We start from the raw sequence: 27220 nt of genomic DNA, 5'->3' as shown, positions 1-27220 counted from the left end.
ATTATTAATAATAATATTTAATTTTATTTTTGCCGCATGAGTTTCTTACACTACCCTTATACTTCCCGATGCATCGTTGGTGGGGGAGAGTTGGGACTATAGGAAGGAGATCGAGATAATGTCGAGTCGACAAACCTTAAACCTAGGTGACTTCACAACGACTAAAGGAGGATTTGATTTTTTTGTAGTTTATCTTACATTGTATACTTCACCTTCGTCGCGTATTGCCAGGTACGACGAGCGGGTATTTAGGCGAACGGCATCCGCTTAAACAGACGGTTGCCCTGTCCGGTAATCCGTTTCTCACCGGAGGTGTACTGGATCACGGACTTTATCTGATCCGTCGCCACCGGGCCGATGCAGACCAGAGGGTCCTTGAAGTACGAGCAAACCTGCCGAAATATTTTTTAATTATCAGGAGAGATTACTTGAGCATGAAAAAAAATTTTAATTTTATTTTTAAAAAATTTATTTTTAGTAGACTTTAGTGAAGCAATATTTATTTTTTTCTTACGTACACATACACAGAGAAAATCAGAGATTGATTACGCAAAAATAGAACTATATTTTTGAAAGCTAACGATTCGAAAAGCTGTTGAAAAAGTCGAGAACTTTTTGAATAATATTTTTTAAAACTCTATAGATATAGATATATTTCATTACCTTTCTAGGAGCTTGTCGGTGTCGCCTTTGTAGTTGACAGCATAGTCCACGACTGATGTCGCACTCGCTTGACATGGCGCATTCTTCATCTGTAACAAATTATATATTTTATTTATTATTAATATATATTATTTAAATATATATTAATATATTTAATTATTAATATATTTATATTTAATTATATATATTTAATTATTAATATATATTATTTATTGACGAATTGTATTTATAATCTCGCGCAGAATTATATTTTTTTTATATCTCGCAAATATAAATTATGCTTATCAACGCACTGTATAATTTATTTGAAGTGGTCGGCGGTTGACACGATTTTGTTTCACGTCCAGACATCTCGGCGCACATTAAGCCGGTTTCGCAATCGCTATCCCGCCTGCAGAGCTCACCTTGTGTCATGCCGAAATCGGAGACGCATGTTCCAGTAACTAAAACATTATGCTCATAATTACATTACCTTATTATAATATGGAATACAATATGAGAAATAATGGGTGTCTTTATTATTTTTAATTATTTTAGAAAATCGAATTAATTTTTCACAAGTTATTTTACGCGATTTTTCATTAGCAGAGTTTTTATTTACCTCCATTGAAATTCATGCAAATGGAACCTGGACAACAATGATCATTGTACATGCATTTCCTCTCATAGCAAGGTTCTTCCGTAGGTTCTGCTCCCTCTCCATATATGCCATCATATCCTTCCTGAAAAGAAAGAAAGCGATTACTTTATTTTAAATATATTTTTTTTCACGATTTTCTAAATATTATTTAAAACCGCAAATATTAAAATCGCATTTTCTATTAAATAATTTGTTTATGTTTTCTTTATTCATAATTCACTTAATATATATATTTTATTTTATTTTATACTTTATTTTATTATATATTTTATTTTATTATACATTTTTATTATAAAGATTAAAAACAAGAAGATAAAAACATTTGTTTAATCTTTATTAAACTGTATTATCAAATTGTATTATTAAACTGTATTAGTGTATTTTATTAAAATAATTTATTTCAGTCTGTATTAATGCATCTTGTATTAAAATTATTAAACGTAAAATATTTTAAAAATTCAGTTATAAAAGTGAAACTTGATACGATATTTATCAAAATTCTATAAATTAAAATTAAACACGGAAATGTGATAAAAAATTTTATATGCAACATTCAACTGTTTCATCGTAATCTGAGAAAGTAGCATTTTTTTCGTTGATTCCTCTGTTTTCTTAAGGATGTTTGGTATATACAATTCCAGCAAAAAGTAGCTGAAAATCAATATTGACGAATATCCACTTTTGGTATATTTTGAATATGAGAAATTGTGTGGAATATACAATTTGATTTTAGCTACAGTGCAGAGATGTATTTTTAAATATTCATTGCGTTTTTACTGAAATATTCCGAATTTTGTTAATTGAAATGATTAACTTTTGAGAATTTCGCCTTGTGACAGATACATGGCTAACTTCATTGAATTATATTTAATATCTTTTTAACCAGTTAGTACTTGTATAATATTATTTGATCAAATATTTCCTCTGTATCTAAACTTTTGCAAATTTTAATTCTGAATATTATTTTCAAGTTTTTTGTCATTTTTGTCATTTGAATCGACGTGGTTATACGTTTCCCATAAGAACACATTAATTCGAATTGCATGCAAATTAAAATCCTTATAACTTGTGAACGGTTTAGTGAATTGATTTAAAAATTGTACTGAAGATTCTAAACATATGTAAGGACATTTTGTACAATTTTCATTAAATTCTCAATATTTAAATAGGTTAATATTGAAAATAGGTACAAAACATCCTTAATCATCAATTTCCAATCATATTATTCATTTTCAATCATTTCCTGTCATATTATTTATTCATATTTGTAATTTCATCTAATCAATGTTTATCACGTGATGAATTTTTCATCCACAGAAAAGTCAAATGTGAATTAAATGATAAATGCACCCGATTCGTTCGCAAATTTATTTACATAAACTTTGATTTATTTACATAAACTTTGATACTTTGCACACTGTTCAAATAATTACACATTAATAGCAAGATAATTATACATCAATTTGAATGTAATAATATCATGTTGATTAATGAATAGGTTAGTACGGGCTTGCTCATTATGCGACAAAAGAGATTATCTTTATATATATATATATAAATCAAGCGATATACGGATATCAAGCTCTCGAATATAGTGGAGCGACTATAGTTTTATTTATTTATCACGTAGTTGAAAGCGCAGTAAAAGTTTTTATAGTAGCAATAATTTCGCTGCGAAGGTAATTCCATTCAATCTCCGGATTGCAATCTCGAGGTTAATTCACAAGTGAAGAAAAATGAGAAATAAACGGGGCCACCGGGGAGTTCTTGCAAGTTTAGTGCAAGTGCAAGTGCATGCGGATAGAAAATAAAATATTGATCGTACGTGACCCATACTGCGTGTTGCTAATTAAATCAAATATTAAGAAGTACAAACGAATTCTAAAAAAAGACGAAAGGGAATCTAAAAGAGATTTTTTTCTTAAAAGGATTTTCTCAAAATATGTCTAAAAAATCTGTTTCTTCTCTAAATATACAGGGTGTCCCAAAAGTCCCGGATCGGTCGAATATTTTATAAATTATGCACTTTAGGAAGAAATGTTTCAGACAAAAGTTGTATGACTTGAAGGGGGCCATCAGATAGTGGCAATGATTTGACATGGGAGAGTCATTTGAAGGTCATGTAAAGATCACTGTCAATTTTTTAAATGGAACCCCCTATTTTTTATTACATATTCGTGTAGCTCATCTCGAGAGCTTTCCAAAACACTATAATAAAGTATTTATTTTTAAGTATATAAGTATTTTATTTCTTCATTGAGTACTTTTCAAGTTATGAGGCTTGAAATCATTTCTTAATTTTGCATAAACCATAAAATATCTAGTAAAATATTCATTTTTCGATTATCTTACCTTAATACTTTTATGTACAAAATAATGAGAAGAATCAATTGGTGTAAAGAAAACACATAGTTGTTTTAAAAAAAATATGTAATTGTTAATTGCAAATTACATATTTTTTTCTTAAAAACAACTATGTTTTTTCTTTACACCAATTGAAAACCAATTGAAACTAACTTAATTATAATGTTTTGGGAAGCTCTCGACGTGCGCTACCAGAATATTTAATAAAAAATGGGGAGTCCCATTTAAGAAATTGATGGCGATCTTCACGTGATTTTCAAATGACTCTCCCATGTCAAATCATTGCCACTATCTGATGGTCCCCTTCAAGCCATACAACTTTTGTCTGAAACATTTCTTTCTAAAGTGCATAGTTTATGAAATATTCGACCGGTCCGGGACTTTTGGGACACCCTGTATAATTTAAAAATGTCAAAAATAAGAAATCTTCTAAAAATCTTTTCTTTCAGATCATTTTTTTATCGGTCCGGAGATATCTGAGGAGACTTGAAGTTTAAACGTTATAGATTAAAGTTCAGAAAATATTATATTTTTTCAAATATTTATTAAACATATTTTAATTGAAGGAAATAAAAATTTAAAGAACTTTACGGACAAATTTTACGGAACATATTTCACGTGTCTTTAGAACGAGATATAGAATCGCGGGTCGAATTTCCTTAAAAAAAGTTACGTTTTTTTTACCTGTAGTAGCCCAGGACGATTCATGTAGCTCCCGTGACCGCCGTAGCCGAGGTTAGAGAGCATCTCAGGACTAAAGCGGTTGAAGAGGCCACCCCATGCCTCGACACCGATATATGCCGTGTTTGCTACGAGCACTAGCGTTATTGCCGCATATACCCTCATATTGTTGGAGATATCCTAATCTTCGGGCACTCTGCAATCATTCGAGGAAGAGAAGGTGTTCATCATCGTTAAATCTTTGAAAGAGGGAGCAGATAACTAGACGTTATTAAAAAGCGAGTTTTAGCATATTACCCATTATTATGCAAATATCTCATTCTAACTAGAATTATCCCAAACGAGGAGTGAATTTCTCTCGGAAATTTGTTTAATTGCACTTTTTAAACGTGTAATGTTTATTTTGCATAATATTTGATAAGGAGGAAATTAGGAGTAATATTTGGAGTTTTATTTCTTAATTTTGCACAAAAAGGAATTTTCTTTTTATTACATAATTTATTAAATTTGAAACATGATTAGCAAGAGTCTATTAAAGTTATATTTATCTAAAAGATTCTACATGATTGCATTTACGATTATCGGTCTATCGATTAAGAATAAGAACGAAGAAAGATGCGACTTGTGAAACCGAGTGAGAAAAACATTCGTTACCGTTTTAATTGCATAAATCTTGCATGATCATTTCTTCATGTTCTCACGAACATATTTTATTTCTGTTTATCCCTGAATGTTTTTGCTGTAAGCAGTGATCCATAAGACGCGACTAGCTGTTAACATCGAACCCCTTTTTACACGTTTATCATGTCAGATGTCGATGATTGTAACGCTTTTTATCTATTCGCGGTCGCTAATACGCGGTTTCATAATATAAAAGCGATAAGAGAGACTTCTTCAAATAATTCATCGATGTCTTGATTATTACTCGAATTTATTTACCACGATTTACTGTTGGAAAATCATTGCGGCCCATATGTTGCATGTAATTCTGCGCTGCAATGTTAATTAAGTAATTAGTATTTGGTACACGAGAACAATATATCGATTACACTCGTTCAATATACATATTTAACATGATAATAACGCTGTAACATTATTTAGTAAATATATATGCGTAATTGTAATAATACATTATATACAGGATGTCCCAAAAGTCCCGGATCGGTCGAATATTTCATAAACTATGCATTTTAGAAAGAAATGTTTCAGACAAAAGTTATATGACTTGAAGGGGGCCATCAGATAGTGGCAATGATTTGTCATGGGAGAGTCATGTAAAGATCACCGTCAATTTCTTAAATGGAACCCTTTATTTTTTATTACATATTCGTATAGCTTATCTCGAGAGCTTTCCAAAACACTATAATAAAGTATTTCTTTATTGAATAAAGTATTTCTTTATTCTTCTTTTCGAGTTATGAGGCTTGAAATCATTTCTTAATTTTGCATAAATCATAAAATATCTAGTAAAATATTCATTTTTCGATTATTTTACCTTAATAATTTTATGTACAAAATAATGAGAGAAATCAATTGGTGTAAAGAAAACACATAGTTGTTAAAAAAAAAAAATATGTAATTGTTAATTGCAAATTACATATTTTTTTCTTAAAAACAACTATGTTTAAAATTATTAAGGTAAGATAATCGAAAAATGAATATTTTACAAGATATTTTACGGTTTATGTAAAATTATTAAGAAATGATTTCAAGCCTCAACTCGAAAAGTACTGAAGAAATATTTAATTATAGTGTTTTGGAAAGCTCTCGAGATAAGCTACACGAATATGTAATAAAAATAGGGAGTTCCATTTAAGAAATTGACGGTAATCTTCACGTGACTTTGAAATGACTCTCCCATGTCAAATCATTGCCACTATCTGATTGCCCCCTTCAAGCCATACAACTTTTGTCTGAAACATTTCTTTCTAAAGTGGATAATTTATGAAATATTCAACCGGTCTGGGACTTTTGGGACACCCTGTATATCATAAAGCGGAAAATTAAATATATGAAATTGCTTGTAAAATATTGGGAAACAAAATTCTTTCATATTCAGAGGAGGGACTAATTGCAAATTTATGATAACTTCGTTTTATGATACGAGTCATGTTGGGTCAATACCAGCAATAACTTTGACTATACGATCAATAATTCTTCTTTCTCCGATCTTGTCTCTTTTTCATTTGCAAATGTACTTTCGTAATTATTCTTATGCGTTTATGCGTGTCATTTAAATGGATCGTAGATGAAATAGCAATCCGTCAATTTAATTATAAATTTCATTTAATTTAATTCAAAATTTCAGGTTTTTAAATGGCCTGAATCATCTTTTATCAAATTAATTCAGTCGCGTAGATATCCAAACATTTCCGAACTCTATTTTAATTTTAACTTTATCTCAGACAATTATAATTTTCTATTATATCTTAACTATTTATCTATCAATCTATTATATCTTTAATTATCCATGAAATACGTCGAGGACTTTTCAACGTCAAGAACAAATCTGGAAAAGCGTATAAAGACTTCGAATGTCTGACACTTCTAACAATATGATAATATCTGAAATATGCAAGACACCTTCTCTTGTTGAATTTAATCAGGAATAGGCGACTTACAATACGTTCTTGCACCCTGAGCTCGTCTAGAACGTCTTTGCTCGGTCGGGCAGGATCGGCTACCACTCGACCTAAGATAGACTCCGCACAGGATCAACAAGTCCTCGATGGAGTTTACTGGAGGACTGAGTCCGTGCCGCGCTTGCTTCGGCAATCTATACTTCTACGTCGTTTCGGTCATACAAGCGCATATACCCGGTGACGCATGCGCAACCATCCACTGGCTCGTCTTCTTCCTCTTTTTTTTTTCGCGCCACCCGATCACGACCTACGTGACATTTTGTTCATTCAGATCTTCGGCTTTCTATCTATTCTCGAGATAACAGGCCGAGGGAGCTACTCAAGCACTCGCAGCTACTGTTGACAAATGCTGTATGACATCGACAATGCTATGATTGAGTGAGATGATGGTACAATGTGAGTGTTCGATTCTTCATTATAAAATTTATTTAGGTATTAGCGCAACAAAATGATTTTTTCTCGATTTTGCAAGAAGCTTCAAGTTTCGAAAAAAATCAAATGCAATTTTTTTAACCCATAGTATATACATTATCTCTTTCAAATTGCAACATTCTCCAGGATATTATTCTACCATTTAAAAAACGCGATGTTCCATAACATCCGGAACGAGCATTCGGGTTTGCGCGAAAGGTCAAAGATAAACTGAAAATAAGTTCATTCCTTTAGCAAGGTGAGTTTGTGTCGCGGATTTTGTTTAATCTCATTATGATATTTATCTGCGTTCCCGGATGAGGCGCGAGAGTGTTGTACTTTTGCGTCTAGGACCTCACGTTCTCATTGTTTCAGCGAGCTTACTTTTCCTTTGCTCACCTTTGCTAATTTTCTCACCTCCTCGCGCTCTTTCCGCCACCGGCGTAGTTTCGTTCTCTCTTGGCCGTATTGATCCAAGGTATCCTGATGTGCCCGCCGGGCGGCTCGCTTCTGCTCCATATACTCTCCTCACGAACCCCCGCGTGCTTCCTCACATATATTGAATAGTGACGAAGCGAAAACGATGTACTGCCTATTGTTGTTTAGTCCTTTCCATTCCGAACCGGCAGTTTAATGATACAGAGATCTAAATTTTTTATGAGAAATGTTTCGAGGCTGTAAATGAAGATTTTTTCAAATGAGAGAGAGAGAGAGAGAGAGAGAGAGAGAGAGAGAGAGAGAGAGAGAGAGAGAGCTGGTTTTAATATCTGAAATAATTTTCAAGTTTATTTAAAGTTTCTTTAGTTAACTCTTTCGTACCTTTGGGACATATATCTCATCTACGAAAAAATTCATAACTTTTAAACAAATAATCCTATCGACTTTTACCTTGGCTTGTTTTAAAGAAGAAGGTTCAAGCTTTATGTAAAAAAATCGTTAATTGATACAGAGATCTGAACTTTTCATGAGAAATATTTCGAGGCTGTAGATGAAGATTTTTTCAAATGAGAGAGGGAGAGGGAGAGCTGGTTTTAATATCTGAAATAATTTTCAAGTTATTTAAATCTTTAGTTAACCCTTTCATACCTTTGGAACATATATGTCCTACATACGAAAAAATTCATAACTTTTAAACAAATAATCCTATCGATTTTTATATCGACTATCCTTGGCTTGTTTTAAAGAAGAAGGTTCAAGCTTTATGTAAAAACATTGTGCACTTTGAAATGTAATGTTTACAGTACAATGTAATTATCTAAACTTTGTAAAACATCAAACTTTTAGAGAATGAAAATTAATCGCATATCAATTAATTGATACAGAGATCTGAATTTTTCATGAGAAATGTTTCGAGGCTGTAGATAAAATTTTTTTTCAAAATCAAATGAGAGAGAGAGAGGGAGACCTAGTTTTAATATCTGAAATAATTTTCAAGTTTATTTAAGTCTTTAGTTAACCCTTTCGTATCTTTGGAACAGATATGTCCCACTTATGAAAAAATTCATAACTTTTAAACAAATAATCCTATCGACTTTTACCTTGGCTTGTTTTAAAGAAGAAGGTTCAAGCTTTATGTAAAAAATCGTGCACTTTGAAATGTAATGTTTACAATACAATATAATTATCTAAACTTTGTAAAAAATCAAACTTTTAGAGAATGATGATTAATCGCATATCAATTAAAAAATCATAAAATTTTTTTTGCGCTAATTATAAACTTAAAGTTTTATTTAAATGTGATTACAATTTTATGATAAATATTATAATAATTTATATGTGTAATCAAAGTAAGACAGATATCCAAGTCTCGCGGCAGATGCGCGGCTTGCAAAAGAAAATGTATAACAACGCTATCGAAGTCGAACGTGTGTGTGTAAATTCAGGAAAAAACATAATATATATTTTAAAAAAACCAAAATAAAATCAAAGTTCATATTTTAAATATATTGATATTTAAATTTTTCATTATCGCCATCTTAAATCTGTCATTTTGAATTTAAATTTTGATGGTAAATTTGAAATCAGCACCCCAAAAACCTGTAAAAGCTGTCTTCATATGAAACACATCTTCTTTGGGAAAGCCGGAGGTACGAAAGGGTTAAAATAGTAATATAATCTTTTTCTCTTATTGAGAGAAAAATACGAGGAAAGTTTATATTATAAAAAAAATACTTTTTTATGTATGATAATTTCTAATTATTTTATTTTATTACTTTTTATTTTATAAACTTGTAACAATATTCTTAATTTATATTATTTCTAAACACGGAAAGAGATATATTTTATTTAATTAAAGATATAAAAAAATATCATATGTAACATTTTTCTACATATGCAATATATATATTTTTAAACTATATATTTTCTTAAAATAATTATATAATGAATGTGTTTACTAAACTATATTTATCTCCTATATTTGATATAGCGTATGCTTTATTTTTCGTATATTTCCTTTTATATTTATAAATTGTCAAATCAATTTGGCAGATATACATTAAATATATATTAATGTTGTCATATATTAAATAATGTTTCAACAATAATTCCTTAGAAAATTTGTTGTTTTAAATTTCACATGCAAAGAATCAATTTGTTTCTTTTCGATTCAGTTTTATTAATTTTTATTAATCGTCTTTTACCAGGATTTATTTCATATATTATCCTGCCTTGCGAAACCTTGGAGCTTTCAACTTTAATATTGTTTTGCAACTGATAATCAACCTTGAAGTCTAATTACGGCATTATTCTTCTCTTTTCCAGAAAAGGGCATTGAGCGGACATTTTCGCGGAGGAGGAAAACGAGTCGCTGGACGAGCGCGCGGAGACTCTAGACTTGTAGCGCAAATTGCATTTACCGTCGACGATGCAACCACCTGTGTGACGAAATGCCAGAGTACACAGGTGAGTACGCGAAGTGTACGTGCATCCACGGGTCGAATCATACGTGTGTATGCACGCGCCATTAAATCGCCACGCTTATTTCCGCTCCAACATTTCGCGGCGTGCTGCTTCGGAAACGTTACCTCGGCCTTGCGTGTCGCACGCGCGAACTTCCGAGAAACTTTATCCATTGTGACGGAACAAGCGTTATATTACGACGCAATAGGTCTGGAATGATCTCTATTACTTTTTATGAGAAATTTGTTTTCCCTCGGGATTGGTTTCGACACGCCACTTAATGGCTTGTTTGGCTTAAGGATGTATTGGAAGCATATTACAATCAATGAGATCGCCGTGAATTTTGAATTTAACATTCTTAATAACATTCTAAATCTCGTCATGAATTATTTTAAATTTTTTTATTCGCTCCTTTAAAAGTTATTAATTTTTGAATTTTGCGATTTTAGCATAGGATTTTATGTAATTTTTGAATTTTGCGATTTTAGCATAGGATTTTATGTAAACGTTCAAGAGACAGGTAAAACATTATTCACAAACTATAAGAAAACAATGATAAAAATTTCATTTTGTAATATTATATTCTTTATACATGTAAAAATGTTCTCACAAAGTTTTAAGGATGTATTGGAGATATATTACAATCAATGAGATCGCCGTGAATTTTGAATTTAACATTCTTAATAACATTCTAAATCGTCATGAATTATTTCAAATTTTTTTAGTCGCTCCTTTAAAAGTTATTAATTTTTGAATTTTGCGATTTTAACATAGGATCTTATGTAAACGTTCAAGAGACAGGTAATACATTATTCACAAACTATAAGAAAACAATGATAAAAATTTCATTTTGTAATATTATATTCTTTATACATGTAAAAATGTTCTCACAAAGTTTTAAGGATGTATTGGAGATATATTACAATCAATGAGATCGCCGTGAATTTTGAATTTCTTAATAACATTCTAAATCATCATGAATTATTTCAAATTTTTTTAGTCGCTCCTTTAAAAGTTATTAATTTTTGAATTTTGCGATTTTAACATAGGATCTTATGTAAACGTTCAAGAGACAGGTAATCAATTATTCACAAACTATAAGAAAACAATGATAAAAATTTCATTTTGTAATATTATATTCTTCATACATGTAAAAATGTTCTCACAAAGTTTTCAAACGATTTACTTGCTCGTTTTGAAATTATTATTAAAAAATAACTGTGATTATCGGTTTGACGCAATATTAATGAAAAAACGTGGCAACATTTTCTTGGAAATTAAGACCTATTTATATTAAAGAATATTTTGAAGTATGATTTCGTGATTTTTAAAAAATTTTTGATCAATTAGAATTCGTATTCTGCCCAACTTTAATTTTTTGGTACTTTGGATTAACTTTTGGATTAACTTTTCCAATATATCTCCTTAAGCCGGTCTTTTTCTACTGGAAATACAGCGTTGTAATCGTTCATCACATCGTAGATAGGCATTTATGTACATTTTCGTCTAAAATAATAATCCAACCGATTCGATTTTATTTTTCATCTATGGAATTTTTTATTTTCATATATTAAATAATGTTTCAACAATAATGTCTTGAAAAATTTCTTGTTTTAAGTTTTATATGCAAAGAATCAATTTGTTTCTTCTTGATTCATTTTTATTAATTTTTATTAATCTAATTTTATTAATTTAATAATTTTATTAATTTTTATTAATTTTATTAATTTTATTAAATTTTATTATTTTAATATAATTTTATTAATTTTTATTAATTTAATTAATAATATATCAATCGGGTATATTAAATAATATACTCGATTGATATATTTAAATTATGCATATTATATCATCTTTTGAATGCAATGATGCACAAATGTAAATGCATTCTCATTTTCTACAAGTAATGTGCATGATTTCATAATTTTTTATCTCTCAAAATTTATTCTAAGGAATATTAATAGCAGTTGTAATGCAATATTGATAAACAGTGTAAGAATTTTCTTTTATTCTGGATAAAATATTCAAGTAGATATTTTATAAATATATTTAACAGAATTTTTCCATACAAAAATTTTAACAAGCTAAATATGATATTTCGTTTCATTTTATAACGTTATATGATATAAACCTCCCAGTTATTATATAGGATTAAAATAATGCATAAATTAAGTCGCAAAATCGCTGACAAATCGCTGTTTTAATTCTGACACAATTTTCGATTGTTGCTATATTAAACGAACATATAACATGTACGTGCTATAGTTTGAAGTTTTTAATCAATACTGTATAACTTTCTAAACTGCAAGCGATAAAAAAAAGTTATGGACACACCGGAAGTGACGTTATCACCAGAAGTGACGTTATTAGCGCGATGACGTTATTCATATATAAGATGGGAATATTAAAAGTTCTATCGATTTAGAAAATATTTGCCGCTATTTTTAATGATAGAATCACCTTTCTCCAAGAGAATTACGATGTGCGATATATACATGGCAGCGTGATATCAAAATATCCTCAACCACGTCTTTTATATACGGGGTGTTGGTAATGAATGAAACAGTCACACGTGTTGTTATCGTATAAAAATGTATTTAATAAATAACATCTAACAATGAAATAAATAAGGCATGGAGCTCGTCTAAGTACTTTTGTACTTACGTATCGCGGAGTCGGCCGATGCGAATATTTACGGAACAAATAATACACCCCTCCGACAGAGATATAAAATATAAGGAGAAATATAGTTCAAAATTTAAATTTTTTAAATTTTAAATAAATTAATTTAAAATTTGCACGCGTGATGATGAGATTTTTTTTTATCGATACCAATTTGTTTCATCATAAAGTCGATTTTTTCTTGATAAAATTGCGTTCAAGATTAAACAATAAATAATTCAAAATTCTCATCGATAATATTAAAAATTCTTTTAACGAGTTAAATATTCTCGTTGGAAAAAAGTTACCTTTGAATTATTAGCGAAAGAAGCTACGATATATAGAGGATTGACGCGAGTGATGAATTATTTGCATTCGTTTCTTCGATCGTAGAAGGAATATGAAATAAATGCACAAAGTTGTCATTCCGAGAGTAATAAAATTAATAAAGGATTGCCGATGGATATTCGGAATTTGCTTTAAAGCCGGCTCTGCGAATACTCTGTGTGCACAGACACATAAGGACGAGTTTAAACATTGATACGCATAAATGCAACATCGGACGTTCGTCATGCGTCGAGAAACAATGTCCCGCCGCGGACAGTTTTGCACAGAATGCTATTTCGAAATTTGAATAACTCGAGAGTCGCCTCTCTCTCTCTTTCTCTTTTTCTCTTTCTTTTATGCTGCTTACACAATGAATCTTGCTCGATACTTATACAGAGTGTCCCAAAAGTCCCGGACTGGTCAAATATTTCATAAACTATGCATTATGCAAAAAGAAATGTTTCAGACAAAAGTTATATGGCTTGAAGGGGGCCATCAGATAGTGGGAATGATTTGACCTTGGAAAGTCATTTGAAGGTGACATGAAGATCACCGTCAATTTCTTAAATGGAACTCCCTATTTTTTATTACATATTCGTGTAGCTTATCTCGAGAGCTTTTCAAAACACTATAATTAAATATTTCTTCATTGAGTACTTTTCGAGTTATGAGGTTTGAAATCATTTCTTAATTTTACATAAAAACCGTAAAATATCTAGTAAAATATTCATTTTTCGATTATCTTACCTTAATACTTTTATGTATAAAATAATGAGAGGAATCAATTGGTGTAAAGAAAACACATAGTTGTTTAAAAAAAAATATATAATTGTTAATTGCAAATTACATATTTTTTTCTTAAGAACAACTATGTTTTTTCTTTACACGAATTGATTCCTTTCATTATTTTGTACCTAAAATTATTAAGGTAAGATAATCGAAAAATGATTATTTTACTAGATATTTTACGGTTTATACAAAATTAAGAAATGATTTCAAGCCTCATAACTCGAAAAGTACTCAATGAAGAAATACTTTATTATAGTGTTTTGGAAAGCTCTCGAGATAAGCTACACGAATATATAATAAAAAATAGAGAGTTTCATTTAAGAAATTGACGGTGATCTTCACATGACCTTCAAATGACTCTCCCATGTCAAATCATTGCCACTATCTGCTCCCTTCAAGCCATATAACATTTGTCTGAAACATTTCTTTCTAAAGTGCATAGTTTATGAAATATTCGATCAGTCCCGGACTTTTGGGACACTGTATAAGTATTTCCACGCGCTAGAGGAAATATAGAATAAATGCGTAGGAGAGATGATCTCTCTCGTTATTATCCAAATTATCGAGATAACTCTCTGATATTTCAGGTCCAATCACTTCCGCGGGTGTATTACTTAATTGAGCTTCGTACGCTCTATTCCCCCGAAGGGAAATAAATTAAGCTTCCTTTGTACATTTATACACAGAATGGCATCGGGTGCCGCTCATACATGTAATCACACGAGGACGTGATGATAATCGCCGATAATCCTCAGACTCCGGTAATGCTGTGTAGCCAAGGTTTGAAGAAGGTCGTCCTCATGTACACACCCGGTAGATACGGAGACGCACATTTTATACCGTGAGAAACGGTTCCAACCAGAAACCATCTGCCGTCCGGTCGTTCCATCACCAGCGGACCACCGCTGTCACCCTGAGCAAGATTATTAACCGTTATCCAGATTGTTTGTTTTAATGTTACAGGATAAAAGATAATTATTTATCATAATATCGATGTCAATTTGAAGGAATCGTTAAGGATGTTTTGTACCTATTTATTTAAAATATTGAGAATTTAATGAAAATTGTACAAAATGTTTTTACATATATTTCGAATCTTCAGTACAATTTTTAAATCGATTCACTAAAGCGTTCACAAGTTATAAGGATTTTAATTTGCATCGAATTAACATGTGTTCTTATGGGAAACATATAACCGTATTATATATTAAAATTAAATTTAATAAAAAAAAAGTAGATATCAAAAAACTTGACTAAAATATCTTCTCTAAATAATCAATTAAAATAATATTATTATATTAACTTTTCATAATTATTTAACTCTTTTATTTTCCAGATTATTAAAATTTTTAATTTTTATTTAATTAATTCTACTACTAAAAGGTACAATAATTTAAATTTACTGTTTTAAAATTTAAATATAAAAAATATTAATTTTCATATACATTACTTTATCTATAATATTAATAATTATTTTACTTTAATTACTTTAACATTATTAATCTAACTTTTTTTATAATTTTAATTATCATTTATAATTATCATTTTTATACCAACCACGTCGATTCAAATGACAAAAACACATGGAAATAATATTCAGAATTTGTTTAAAATTTGCAAAAGTTTAGATACAAAGGAAATATATTTGGTTAAATAATATTATACAAGTACTAACTGCACAGTAAAATATTTTGTGTTAAATTTAACATATTTCACATGTCTCAATTTATCCACTTTAATTTTAATGTTAATTTAACAAAAGGCAAGTATGTAAATAAATAACACAAGTAATATGTTTAAAAATTAACACGAAAGTGTAATACTTAAACTTTACCTGGAAATAAAGTTTATGTTAAATTAACATATTTATAATGTTAAATTTAATTAAAAGGAAAGGTTATTCTTACATTTTTAAGATAAATAACAGAAGAGATGTCGATTTAACATATGAAAATTGTTATATAGAGAAAAATAACCCAACTTATCTGTTCATTTTAACATATAACATATTTCATCAAAAATTCGTGCATTTACATATTAATTCTGTTGTTTTAATTCTTAGAAACGATGAATATTAACTCAACGCAAAAATGTCAAAATAACGCAATAATAATATGTTACATTAACATAAGAGTATGTTAAAAATTTAACACAAAAATTTTTACACGAGAAAATTTTAACAGAAATACAAAATGTTTTTACTGTGTGGTAAAAAGATATTAAATATAATTCAATAAAGTGAGCCATGTATCTGTCACTTTGCGAAATTCTCTGCCAAAAGTTAATCATTTCGATTAACAAAATTCGGAATATTTCAGTAAAAACGCAATAAATATTAAAAAATACATCTCTGCACTGTAGTTAAGATAAAATTGTATATTTCACACAATTTCTCATATTCAAAATACACAAAAGTGGATATTCGTCAATAATGATTTTCAGCTACTTTTTGCTGGGATTGTACATACAAATCATCCTTAATCGTGAAAACTTTAAAGAATCCATTTCGAGAAAATAAAAAATCTAGAATAAAATAATAATAATAGATAAAAAATTTAAAATTAGAATGAGAATATTAAAATTTCTATAATCGATCGAGTAAACATATGTTACTTGGGATAAAAAAAATAATGCTGAAAATTGAAACGTGTTTCACATTTTTCTCTACGGAACGAAAAATAATATTTACATAATCAAATAAATGGTTATAAATGAAAACACATGCAATCGACAAAGTAATCTTGTTATTTGTCGCGAGATGAAAGAGATACCGCTAATGGGAGAAACGGTGTTAATAAAATTAATAAATTACGATGAGAAGCGAGATATAATAAATCCCGCTGCAAGATTACCTCGCAGGAGTCCTTCTGACCGTTCGCGTATCCGGCGCAAAGGAAGCTGTCCAAAATCAATTTCGAGTGGCCGCCTGTTTGAAACATCTCCTGGCAGACCGCGTTTTCCATTATCGGCACCTGGACTTCTTGTAGCACCGATGGCACGCCACCATCTGTCGAACGTAACCGATGTCGTTAGTAGGGTCTTGACGGTGAATTGAGATGCGAGAAAGAGGGGAAAGTCGTGGCGGAATCGCGAGCAGAATTCGGACGCGTAGGAGGCCACGCGAGAGTCATCGTGAAAGTTGTTTTACTCCGATCTCGTCACGGTAACCTGTTCCATTTTATACTTTCTAGTCTTGCGGCAAATTTGCCGCGTGACTCGTACGCACATGCACCTTTATTATTATATTATATTTATATTATATTTATTATATTTATATTTATATTTATATTATATTTATATTTATTGTTCGCGATTTGTCGGACGCGAGCCAGAGTCGATGTACTCACTGTATTTAAGTCGGCCCCAGCCCGTGACCGTCGCCATCCGTCCAGTGAAGTCGATGCCGTCCTCGGGCATGCAAATCGGCACGATGTGCTCGTCGAATTGCACCGGTGACTCCAGCTCGAGAAGCGCCAGGTCATTCTCGAATGTCGCTGGATCGTATCCGCGATTCACGATGACGCGGCGAACGTTCTTCGTTACGCTGCGTTTCGACTCCAACTCGCCCGAAATGTCAAACTCGCCGAACACCGCGACCAAGGAAGCTAGGAAGCTGCACAATACAAGATATAATGCAATATAATATAATACAATACAATACAATATAATACAATATTTAAATATTCTTCATTTCAAAGAGAGAGAAGAGAAAGAGAGAGAGAGAGAGAGAAACATTAGTTTATTTATGCAAAATTATTATGTGGCATTATTTTAATCTGATATTACTTTTGTTCTAAATTTGGAACGCTTTATGGATGTATTGGAGATATATTACAATCAATGAGATCGTCGTGAATTTTTAATTTAACATTCTTAATAACATTCTAAATAGTCATAAATTATTTCAAATTTTTTTACTTGCTCCTTTAAAATTAATTTTTGAATTTTGCGATTTTAACATAGGATCTTATGTAAACGTTCAAGAGACAGGTAATAAATTATACATAAACTATAAAAAAACAATAATAAAAATTTCATTTTGTTTTATTGTATTCTTTATACATGTAAAAATATTCCCACAAAGTTTTAAGGATGTATTGGAGATATATTACAATCAATGAGATCGCCGCGAATTTTTAATTTAACATTCTTAATAACATTCTAAATAGTCATGAATTATTTCAAATTTTTTTACTTGCTCCTTTAAAAGTTATTAATTTTTGCATTTTGCGATTTTAACATAGGATCTTATGTAAACGTTCAAGAGACAGGTAATAAATTAATCATAAACTATAAAAAACAATGATAAAAATTTCATTTTGTATTATTATATTTTTCATACATGTAAAAATGTTCCCACAAAGTTTTAAAACGATTTATTTGCTCGTTTTGAAATTATTATTGAAAAATAACTGATTATTGGTTTGACGCAATATTGATAAAACGTGGCAACATTTTCTTGGAAATTAAGACCTATTTATATTAAAGAATACTTTGAAGTATGATTTCGTGATTTTAAAAAAATTTTTGATCAATTAGAATTCGTATTCTGCCCAACTTTAATTTTTTGGTACTTCGGATTAACTTTTGAAACAGACGGTCCGGCCAATACATCCTTAAGGATGTTTTGTATGTACAATCCCAGCAAAAAGTAGCTGAAAATCAATATTGACGAATATATCCACTTTTGATGTATTTTGAGTAAGAAATTGTATGGAATATTATAATTTGATTTTAGCTTTAGTGCAAAAATGTATTTTTTAATATTTATTGCGTTTTTACTGAAATATTCCGAATTTTGTTAATCGAAATAATTAACTTTTGGCAGAGAATTTCGCCTTGTGACAGATACATGGCTAACTTCATTGAATTATATTTAATATCTTTTTAACCAGTAGTTAGTACTGTGTAACTTGTAATATTATTTGACCAAATATTTCTTCTGTATCTAAACTTTTGCAAATTTTAAACAAATTCTGAATATTATTTCCATGTGTTTTTGTCATTCGAATCGACGTGGTTATACGTTTTCCATAAGAACACATGTAATTCGATGCAAATTACAATCCTTATAACTTGTGAACGCTTTAGAGAATTGATTTAAAAATTGTACTGAAGATTCTAAACATATGTAAGGACATTCTGTACAATTTTCATTAAATTCCCAATATTTGGAGAATAGGTACAAAACGTCCTTAATCTATTTATAGAAATCCGTATAAAGAAAAATAATATACAGGATGTCCCAGACTTAACGAATCAGCCGTTAATAGCAGATTCCTGAGATCATTTGGAGACGAAAATTTTAATACTAAAATGTTGAGGGAGACTTCATAAAAATGTTCAAACCACTGACTACTGTCGCATCGAAGACATAATCGCGCTCACTGCAATCCTATTTTTTATTTTATATTGATCCTTCTATTGATATCGATATTATCACGAGCCCTTTGATGCGCTATGTCCCTGAGCACAGGAGAACGTAACGCGCTGATTGGTAATCTTTAATCTTTTGTAGCGCCGAAACTACATCTTCCTCAACATTTTGGTATTAAGATTTTCGTTTCCAAATGATCTCAGGAATCTATTATTAATGGCTGATTCGTTAAGTCTGGGACAGCCTGTATACAATATATAATAAAATATGAAAATATTATAATTTTATAGAGGATTATATAATGCGACATATTTTTTTTATAAATAAATACGAATGAATTATGTATTTTTATCTTGTTTTCCCAATTTTCGGTCAAGTCTTGCACGACTTACCCTGGTTGGCAATGAGCTGCTGTGATCACATATTTGTCGGTGATAAGTACACCTCCGCATTTGTTTTTCGTGAACAGACCGAGCCAAGTCGCTTCGCGAACCAACACCTGCCATGGCCATTCCCCAAATTGCGCGCCCTTTCCGCCGACTATTTTTCCCGCTCTTGAGACCAGAGGCCTAAAGCCACATCCTGTCAATGCGACAAATCGTTACATATACTGATTGTAATATTACGATCGTGATAATAGCAATAATAACATAAAATTTTGCACATTTTTACAAGAAAGTCAAAACACAAAATTGTAAGATTTAATAAAAAAAAGCGATAGTGCTCTCTAAAAGTGAATCAGTGAAAATATCACTAATTTAAACAGTAAAATAAGATTTCACTGAAAATCAGTGAGTATTTTACTGATCTTCAGTGGAAACGCTTATTTTTTTGTTATTTTATCTTATATCTCACTAATTATGGTCAGTTAAAATAAAATTCACTGTAAAATCAGTAAATTTTACTGTAAAACCAGTAATCGCTAGTTCGTTCATTTACCGTTATAATCGCTATCTCTCTCGTATTTAATTTTAATTATAAGAATTATATAAAGTTTGCAAAGAGCGACATTTAAAATTAAAAGTATTACTTCGATTTAATTTCTAATACAAGCTCAATAAAGAGACTTCAGATATTAAATCGTTCTTTATAAGTCAAATAAATGTCTGGCGACTTAATAAAAATTATTTGTTCGTTATCTATTTAAAATAACAAGTTCAAAATGTATGTAATATAAATAAAATAAAATTTTTAATATAATAAATATTTAGTAAATATAAATAAAATTTTTAATTTTATATGAAATAGATAGAGAGATGAATTATAGTTAAATATTACTGACAATAACAAAAGAAATATTGAGAAATATTACTGATTCAAACAGTCAAAATTATTAATTGATTCTTTCAATAAAATATCACTGATTTACAGTGCTGTACTTATAACTGCTGTAATCAGTGACTATTTACTGTTTTTCAGTGATAATACACTGATTCACTTTTAGAGAGTGGTTCTGATTTTTTGATGGTGGAAGTTTTGGAAGTCGTTGACCGTTCGCTCACTTACGAGTCCGAAATTCGGGCTGGTTCGCTTCCACATCATTGCTCTCAGATGTACTCAACAAGGCCACACTCTGTTCTTCTGGCGGAATCGTTTCCGTGCTGGTTAACACAGTCGTGGGTTTCCTGGTCGGTTTCGGGCGTTTCGTTGTTGCCTGAGGTCTCTTGGTCGTAACGTTCTGCGACGTGACAGGTTTGGGCCTCAGGGTGGTAACTTTGGTGGGACGTGTTGGTTTTTCGGACGACGGTTTCTGAGTGATACGAGTGGGCCTCTTCGTGGTCGCCGATGGTCTCTTTGTCGGCCCCGTCGTCGCCGATAACGACGACGGTTTGGTCGTGGGCTTTCGCGTCGGTCTCCTTGTCGTAATGCTTGTATTAGACGGTTTTTTTGTTATGTTAGAAGGTGTCACTGGGGCTGCTGTAGTTCCATTTCCATTGTAAACCACGTCTTTCAAGCTCTGAAAAATACAATTAGGAAAAATATTTCACAAAAACTCAGATATCTTTCTTTCTCTTTTTAAATATGTACATATGTATGTATTTTTATGAATAAAATATCTATTTATATTTTTTTGTATTGTTGCTTTTCATATGTTATTTATTTCAAATATTATACGACATTTTGTACCAGATTTTTATTACGTAACTGTTCGCGTAAATGCTTGTTGAAAAAACATAAATATAAAATAAAGTTTAATAAAAATACAAAATAAAGTTTAAAGAGTAGGAATTTATAAACACAGAAGTAACAAATTACATAATTAAATAAACGTAATATTAAATATTAATTAAATATTAAATATAATTAAATATTAATTAAATACTAAATATAATTAAATATTAATAAAATATTAAATATAATTAAATGTTAATTAAATATTAAATTAAATTAAATATTAATAATATTTAATTACATTTAATTATATAATTAAATTAAAAAGCAAATAAATGAAAAATTCAAAATAACAAATAAATTTTTAATGTCCCGATTTCTATAAATGTATAATTTGTATATAAATGAGATTTAATCATATAAATTATATTTATCAAATGAGAGAGAGGAAGAGAGAGATAAAGAATCAGCATTAAGGACGTATTGGACGGACCATCTGTCTCAAAAGTTAATCCAAAGTATCAAAAAATTAAAATTGGACAGAATACGAATTCTAATTGATCAAAATTTTTTTAAAAATCACGAAATCATACTTCAAAGTATTCTTTAATTTAAATATTTAATATAAATATTTAATATAAATAGGTCTTAATTTCCAAGAAAATGTTGCCACGTTTTTTCATCAATATTGCATCAAACCGATAATCACAGTTATTTTTTAATAATAATTTCAAAACGAGCAAGTAAATTGTTTTAAAACTTTATGGGAACATTTTTACATGTATGAAGAATATAATATTACAAAATGAAATTTTTATCATTGTTTTTTATAGTTTGTGAATAATTGATTACCTGTCTCTTGAACGTTTACATAAGATCCTATGTTAAAATCGCAAAATTCAAAAATTAATAACTTTCAAAGGAGCGAGTAAAAAAATTTGAAATAATTCATGACGATTTAGAATGTTATTAAGAATGTTAAATTAAAAATTCACGATGTCATTGATTATAATACATCTCCAATATATCCTTAAACGTAATATTAAATATTAATTAAATATTAAATATAATTAACTATTAATTAGCTATTAAATATAATTAAATAATAATTAAATATTAAATATTAACAATATTTAAATAAATATTATTTAAAATTAATAATTAAATATTAACAATATTTAATTACATTTAGTTATATAATTAAATTAAAAAGCAAATAAATGAAAAATTCAAAATAACAAATAAATTCTTAATATTTCAATTTCTATAAATATATAACTTGTATGTATATAAATGAGATTTCCATATAAATTACATTTATCAAATGAGAGAGAGGAAGGGAGAGATGAAGAAAATTAGCGTTAAAAGCTGCCATTCGTAAAACCCGAAGCAATCTAAAACTTCGTCAAACACCGAGTAAAGCTCTCAGGTAAATAAGTTATCTCTCATCCTTACCTGGAAGTTACCCTGTAGCGATTCGACAAGCTTGTTAACGAAAGCATCCACCTTGTCCGTCAATACAACGTCTTCGAGGAACGTAGGTGTCGGGATATCATTTTCGCTGATCAGCTCGATGTCCGGATACCCGGTGTTGTTGTAAATCTCGACGATCGTCGGCTTCTCCTGCTGCGAGATCGGCACGGAAATGTTGAGATTCGGATTCCGCACCGGTGGGAAGTTGATGAGATCGTCGGGCGCCGCGGTCTCGTCGTCGCAAGGTACAGTCGTCGTGGTACCCTTGATGTATCCATCTTCGTTCGTGGTGTCCTTGAATATCAGGGTGCTGACCGGCGTCAGATTCTCGGCCGACCAGCTCAAGCTGGGCGTCGACGGTTTCAGACTGAACGTCGGCTTGCCCGACCACGAGGACACAGTGGTCCAGATCACAGGCTTCTTCGTGCTCGGACGCTGCTTCGTGCTATCTGTCTTCGTAACGATCGCCTCGGTGCTCGTTGCATCGATCAACGGCGTCGCGCTGGTGCCATCCTTCAGATTGACGCTGATGTAGCTGGTAGATACTACGTTGTTTGCGTTGGCAGCGTTGGAGATGATGGTGTTAATGTTATGGGTTATAGTGGTGGACACTCCGGGCTTCTTAGTATTGACCAACGTAGGTTTCAGAGGCGTGGTTTTAATCGGAGTTGAAATCGGTTTGATGGTCGCACCCGAGGGCTTCCTCGTGACGGGCTTCTCGGTGATCTTGGTGGTAAATTCCGTACCGAGTGGACCGAGAACTATCACGGTTGGCGCCGGAGGGTTCGTCGTGGGTCGGCTGCCGGCGAAGGTGCTGCTGGAAGAGCCGGAATAGGTAGTTTGCGTGGACGGACGCGAAACGTACGGACTGGAGGTCGAATACTGCGACGTATAAGTCGTTTCCGTGGGAATGAGCTCGTAATTGTAGTACGAGGAAAGTTTGGAGGGTTGAAGGGAACTGGGCTTGTAGTAAGTATACGGGAATGTGGAGGGCGCGAGGGTGGTAGATCGATAGTTCGAAGAACTGATTTTCACGTGAGAGGGCTTCGAGGTCTCGTCGATGCTCACCCAGCCCTGAATCGGCGAGGAATTTGCAACCGGAACGGTCACCGATAGCTCCGATTTTGGCGTAGTGTCGTTCAGAATGGAGATTATATGATTGATGGCGAGCTCCTCGTTGTCGAGAACATCGTCCTTCTTCTTGTTGCCCGCTGGCAAGTCGTATGTAATCGTCGGTACTTTAACTAGCTCTTCTTTCACGCTTGAAGCTGTCATTGGTGTAGTGGTTTCGAGCTTCATTGGGCTCGTAGCTCCTTTCGTAGATATCTTCTGCTCGACTGTGTTCACCTTCTCGAATGAGCCTTCCACAGTCAGTTGCGTACTTAATACGTCGCTCGTGAGTTTCTGCGTGTTGGCGTACATCTGAGTCACCATGGGTGTCTTCGGCATTATGGATATTGTCGACTTTGGAGCCTGCGACGTGGATTCCTCTGGAAACTTGATCCAGATATCCGACGTACTTCCACTCTGCGTGATCCTCTCATCGATCGACGTTTCGATGGACGGTTGGAAGATCTCGTCCGGATTGTTCGTTTCCTCGAGAATCGTGCCGTTCTCATTCAACAATATAGTCTCCGGATAGCTGTGATTGTTTGTACCCAGTCCCTGAGAGAACAGCGCCGGAAGCTGATCGACCGGATCCGCTATTTGCAGAATCTGATCCGGACTCAGCAACGTGGTGACAGGATTCACCGCCGGCATGTCCTGGTGATCCTGAATATCGTTGTTGGAGCCCGAATGTGACAACAGTCCCGGCAGTCTCAAGTCATCAATGATGTTTTGCTGACCCAGAAGAGTCGGGAACTTCTCAGCCAAGTGACTGACGTCCGCTTGCTCGACTAATTGCGTCTTTTCAGCGTTGTTCACCGAACCAGGCAACGGTGGCGTTGACAAGGAATCCTGATTCGAACTGGAGATTTTCGTGTATATGGGCTCCGGATAATTCGAGGCACCGATCGGTCTGTTGTCGATCTTTGTAGACTCGTCGCTTGACGGAATAGACATACCGATTGGCGTACCGTCTGGATTCAATAAAATGGGTATGTCGGGTACATGATCGAGCTGATGCAGGTGAAGAAGCTCCTCGGTGCCAAACGGTTCGCCATTGTCGCTCGTCGAGCTCTTGGGCGGCAATTGGCAGCACGCACCGAAGAGGAAACCGTCCATGCAGGCGCCGACCACCTCGCCGTTGCGCCGCGTGCATTCGTAATTGAACATGCATATCGTCGGTCCGCTTGACTTGGTACGTGATGGCAATGACGGACGGCACGCCTTTGGCACTATCGTATAGCCGCCAAACAGCTTTCTGCCTGGAAAATAATAGGAGTGAAAATAAAATCAGTTCCGAACAGGCAACTTCCTCTTCTATTATCACATTTTAATATTTTTGTGTACGTTATTTTAATTATATTTTCTGTTTATCTCGAGGTATTAAAGAAAGGAAAAAGTCAAACATAATTTAATTGAGACAAAATTCTCTTCTTTGCACTGAGAAAAAAATCTGGTTGCATTAATTAGAATTCTGGTAGATTTAATCAGTATATCTGTTGGAAAATGGACGAGCCAGAATTTTTGTAGAAATTACCAGATGAATCTGATTAATTTCTTCCTATTAAATTTATCAAATTTTCTGGTTAATAATACTAAACTCGCCAGCACCAAGTCGTCTAAAATTTTGTCCATCTAATCTCAAAAGTCTGTTTAATTGGGAAAAAAAATTACCATCGCGGGTAGAGAGGCGCTCGTGTCATAACAAATATGGCTGTCGCAAAGGGCGATTTGACATTTAAGAATACTGTTTTAAAAATTGTTAAGAAAACGCAATGTTGTCACTGCGTTTAGATACTTTGTGTAGTTATATCAATGCTACACCCTCTTCAAGAAATATGATTGAAGGCCAGAATGTAATAAATTCTGGCTTAATTATCATGTGCGGTAAAAAGTCGTGAAGAAATTTATTTATTTTCCTTGTGTCTTCATTTTTTTGTTTATTCTAATACTTCTCAATGTATTATTCACTTTTATTTCATAGAAGCACCCTGATTGCCGTATCTAAACAATATTAAATCGCCCTTTGCGATGGCCATATTTTTTAGTTTGCGTTGTCCACTAGTGTCGCATGGTAAATTTATATTCCCAATATTCTGAATTCCAACAAGATTATTGGATAAGTTCAATCCAGATTATTGAATAAATTATTTTAAATTCAGTTTGTTAGAAATTAAACTGATAAACAATGATGCAAGAAGAGGATGCAGCTCAAACACACACAATCAGAAAGCTAGCGTCCTCTTTCTGGCACTACTGCTCGTAAGAGAAAAAAAATATACTTTGGATTAAATGTTAATACTAATTCTTTATATACATTTTATGGCAAATATTGAATACGAATGAAGTTAAGAGTGGCAAGCGAAGAAATTAATGTAACAAGAAATTTTATAGATTCAACCAGAAAATACTAAATCCTTATAGTAAAATCTATTAAACGTTCTAATTATAAAAAATCGAGTCTTATCATGATAACTAGAAATTCTTGTTTAATTTAACCAAAATGCCTTCAATCATATACGTCTTGTTGGCATAATCAAACGATTTTTCTTAGTGTGTCTACCGATAAAATGAAGATGCGAGAAGTATAAAATGATTTTGATCTCTAAAGCTTGACAAAGAATTATGAAAGTTCACTGAACGTCTTATGTGGAGAAGGATTCGATGGTTTGATAAAAATTCAATTATTTATTTACACGTATGCAGTTTCAGAGAATTTTCACGATTTCTTAAGAAGTAATAAAAAGGAATAATTTATATAAAATGAATCATCCACGAAAACTCATCGCGTCGCATGACACGAAGAAGATACTCCCGAAGATCGCTCCGTTTGGTATTTGGGTTGTGGAAGAGCATCGCATTCACGTTCGGAACGCTGCCCCAATTTCAGCTTATCCTCGAAGAGAAATCGAAGGCCATCGTATCGAAGATTTATATCGAGTGCAATTTGTATCTGTAGCGGAAAGAAATTAAATAACCATTTTCGCGTCGGCCAAAAGATACACGAACGCGTTGTTCATCCTGAGCGAGGTAGGAAGCTGCATAAACGAATTTCGTGTCGACACTCGCTGA

The 27220-nt window shown here is 32.0% G+C and overlaps 2 protein-coding genes across 3 annotated transcripts in view; both read right to left on the bottom strand.

Annotated features, from left to right (window-relative positions):
- Nucleotides 1-7131, bottom strand: LOC105251147 (ITG-like peptide). Its single transcript, XM_011257714.3, has 6 exons — nt 6970-7131; nt 4352-4544; nt 1265-1385; nt 957-1106; nt 664-752; nt 1-392 (listed from the first exon to the last, which is right to left on the bottom strand). The coding sequence occupies exons 2-6, from the start codon at nt 4511-4513 to the stop codon at nt 249-251; spliced, it is 666 nt and encodes a 221-aa protein (XP_011256016.2). The 5' UTR covers nt 4514-4544; nt 6970-7131; the 3' UTR covers nt 1-248.
- Nucleotides 7132-14414: 7283 nt separating this feature from the next.
- LOC105251146 overlaps nt 14415-27220 on the bottom strand; it is a 28765-nt gene continuing 15959 nt past the window's right edge. For both annotated transcript variants that reach the window (XM_025414121.1, XM_025414122.1), the window contains exons 3-8: nt 23024-25410; nt 20963-21413; nt 19849-20038; nt 17427-17692; nt 16932-17086; nt 14415-14992 (exon numbers count right to left, since the gene is read on the bottom strand). In XM_025414121.1, coding sequence (XP_025269906.1) covers nt 14831-14992; nt 16932-17086; nt 17427-17692; nt 19849-20038; nt 20963-21413; nt 23024-25410 — 3611 coding nt within the window. In that variant the 3' untranslated portion in view covers nt 14415-14830. The remainder of the gene's footprint in view (nt 14993-16931; nt 17087-17426; nt 17693-19848; nt 20039-20962; nt 21414-23023; nt 25411-27220) is intronic.

This window comes from Camponotus floridanus, unplaced genomic scaffold, assembly GCF_003227725.1.
Source record: "Camponotus floridanus strain SB8 unplaced genomic scaffold, Cflo_v7.5 scaffold77, whole genome shotgun sequence".
NCBI lineage: Eukaryota > Metazoa > Arthropoda > Insecta > Hymenoptera > Formicidae > Camponotus > Camponotus floridanus.
Note: the sequence above shows the minus strand (reverse complement) of the source record. Positions and strands in the feature narration are given on the sequence as shown.

Coding starts and splice junctions, on each gene's coding strand:
- LOC105251147 (XM_011257714.3), bottom strand. CDS start 4,513: ATGAGGGTATATGCGGCAATAACGCTAGTGCTCGTAGCAAACACGGCA. Junction 1,107..1,264: donor TTGCATGAATTTCAATGGAG/GTAAATAAAAAC, acceptor ATAATGTTTTAG/TTACTGGAACATGCGTCTCC. Junction 393..663: donor ACCGACAAGCTCCTAGAAAG/GTAATGAAATAT, acceptor ATATTTCGGCAG/GTTTGCTCGTACTTCAAGGA.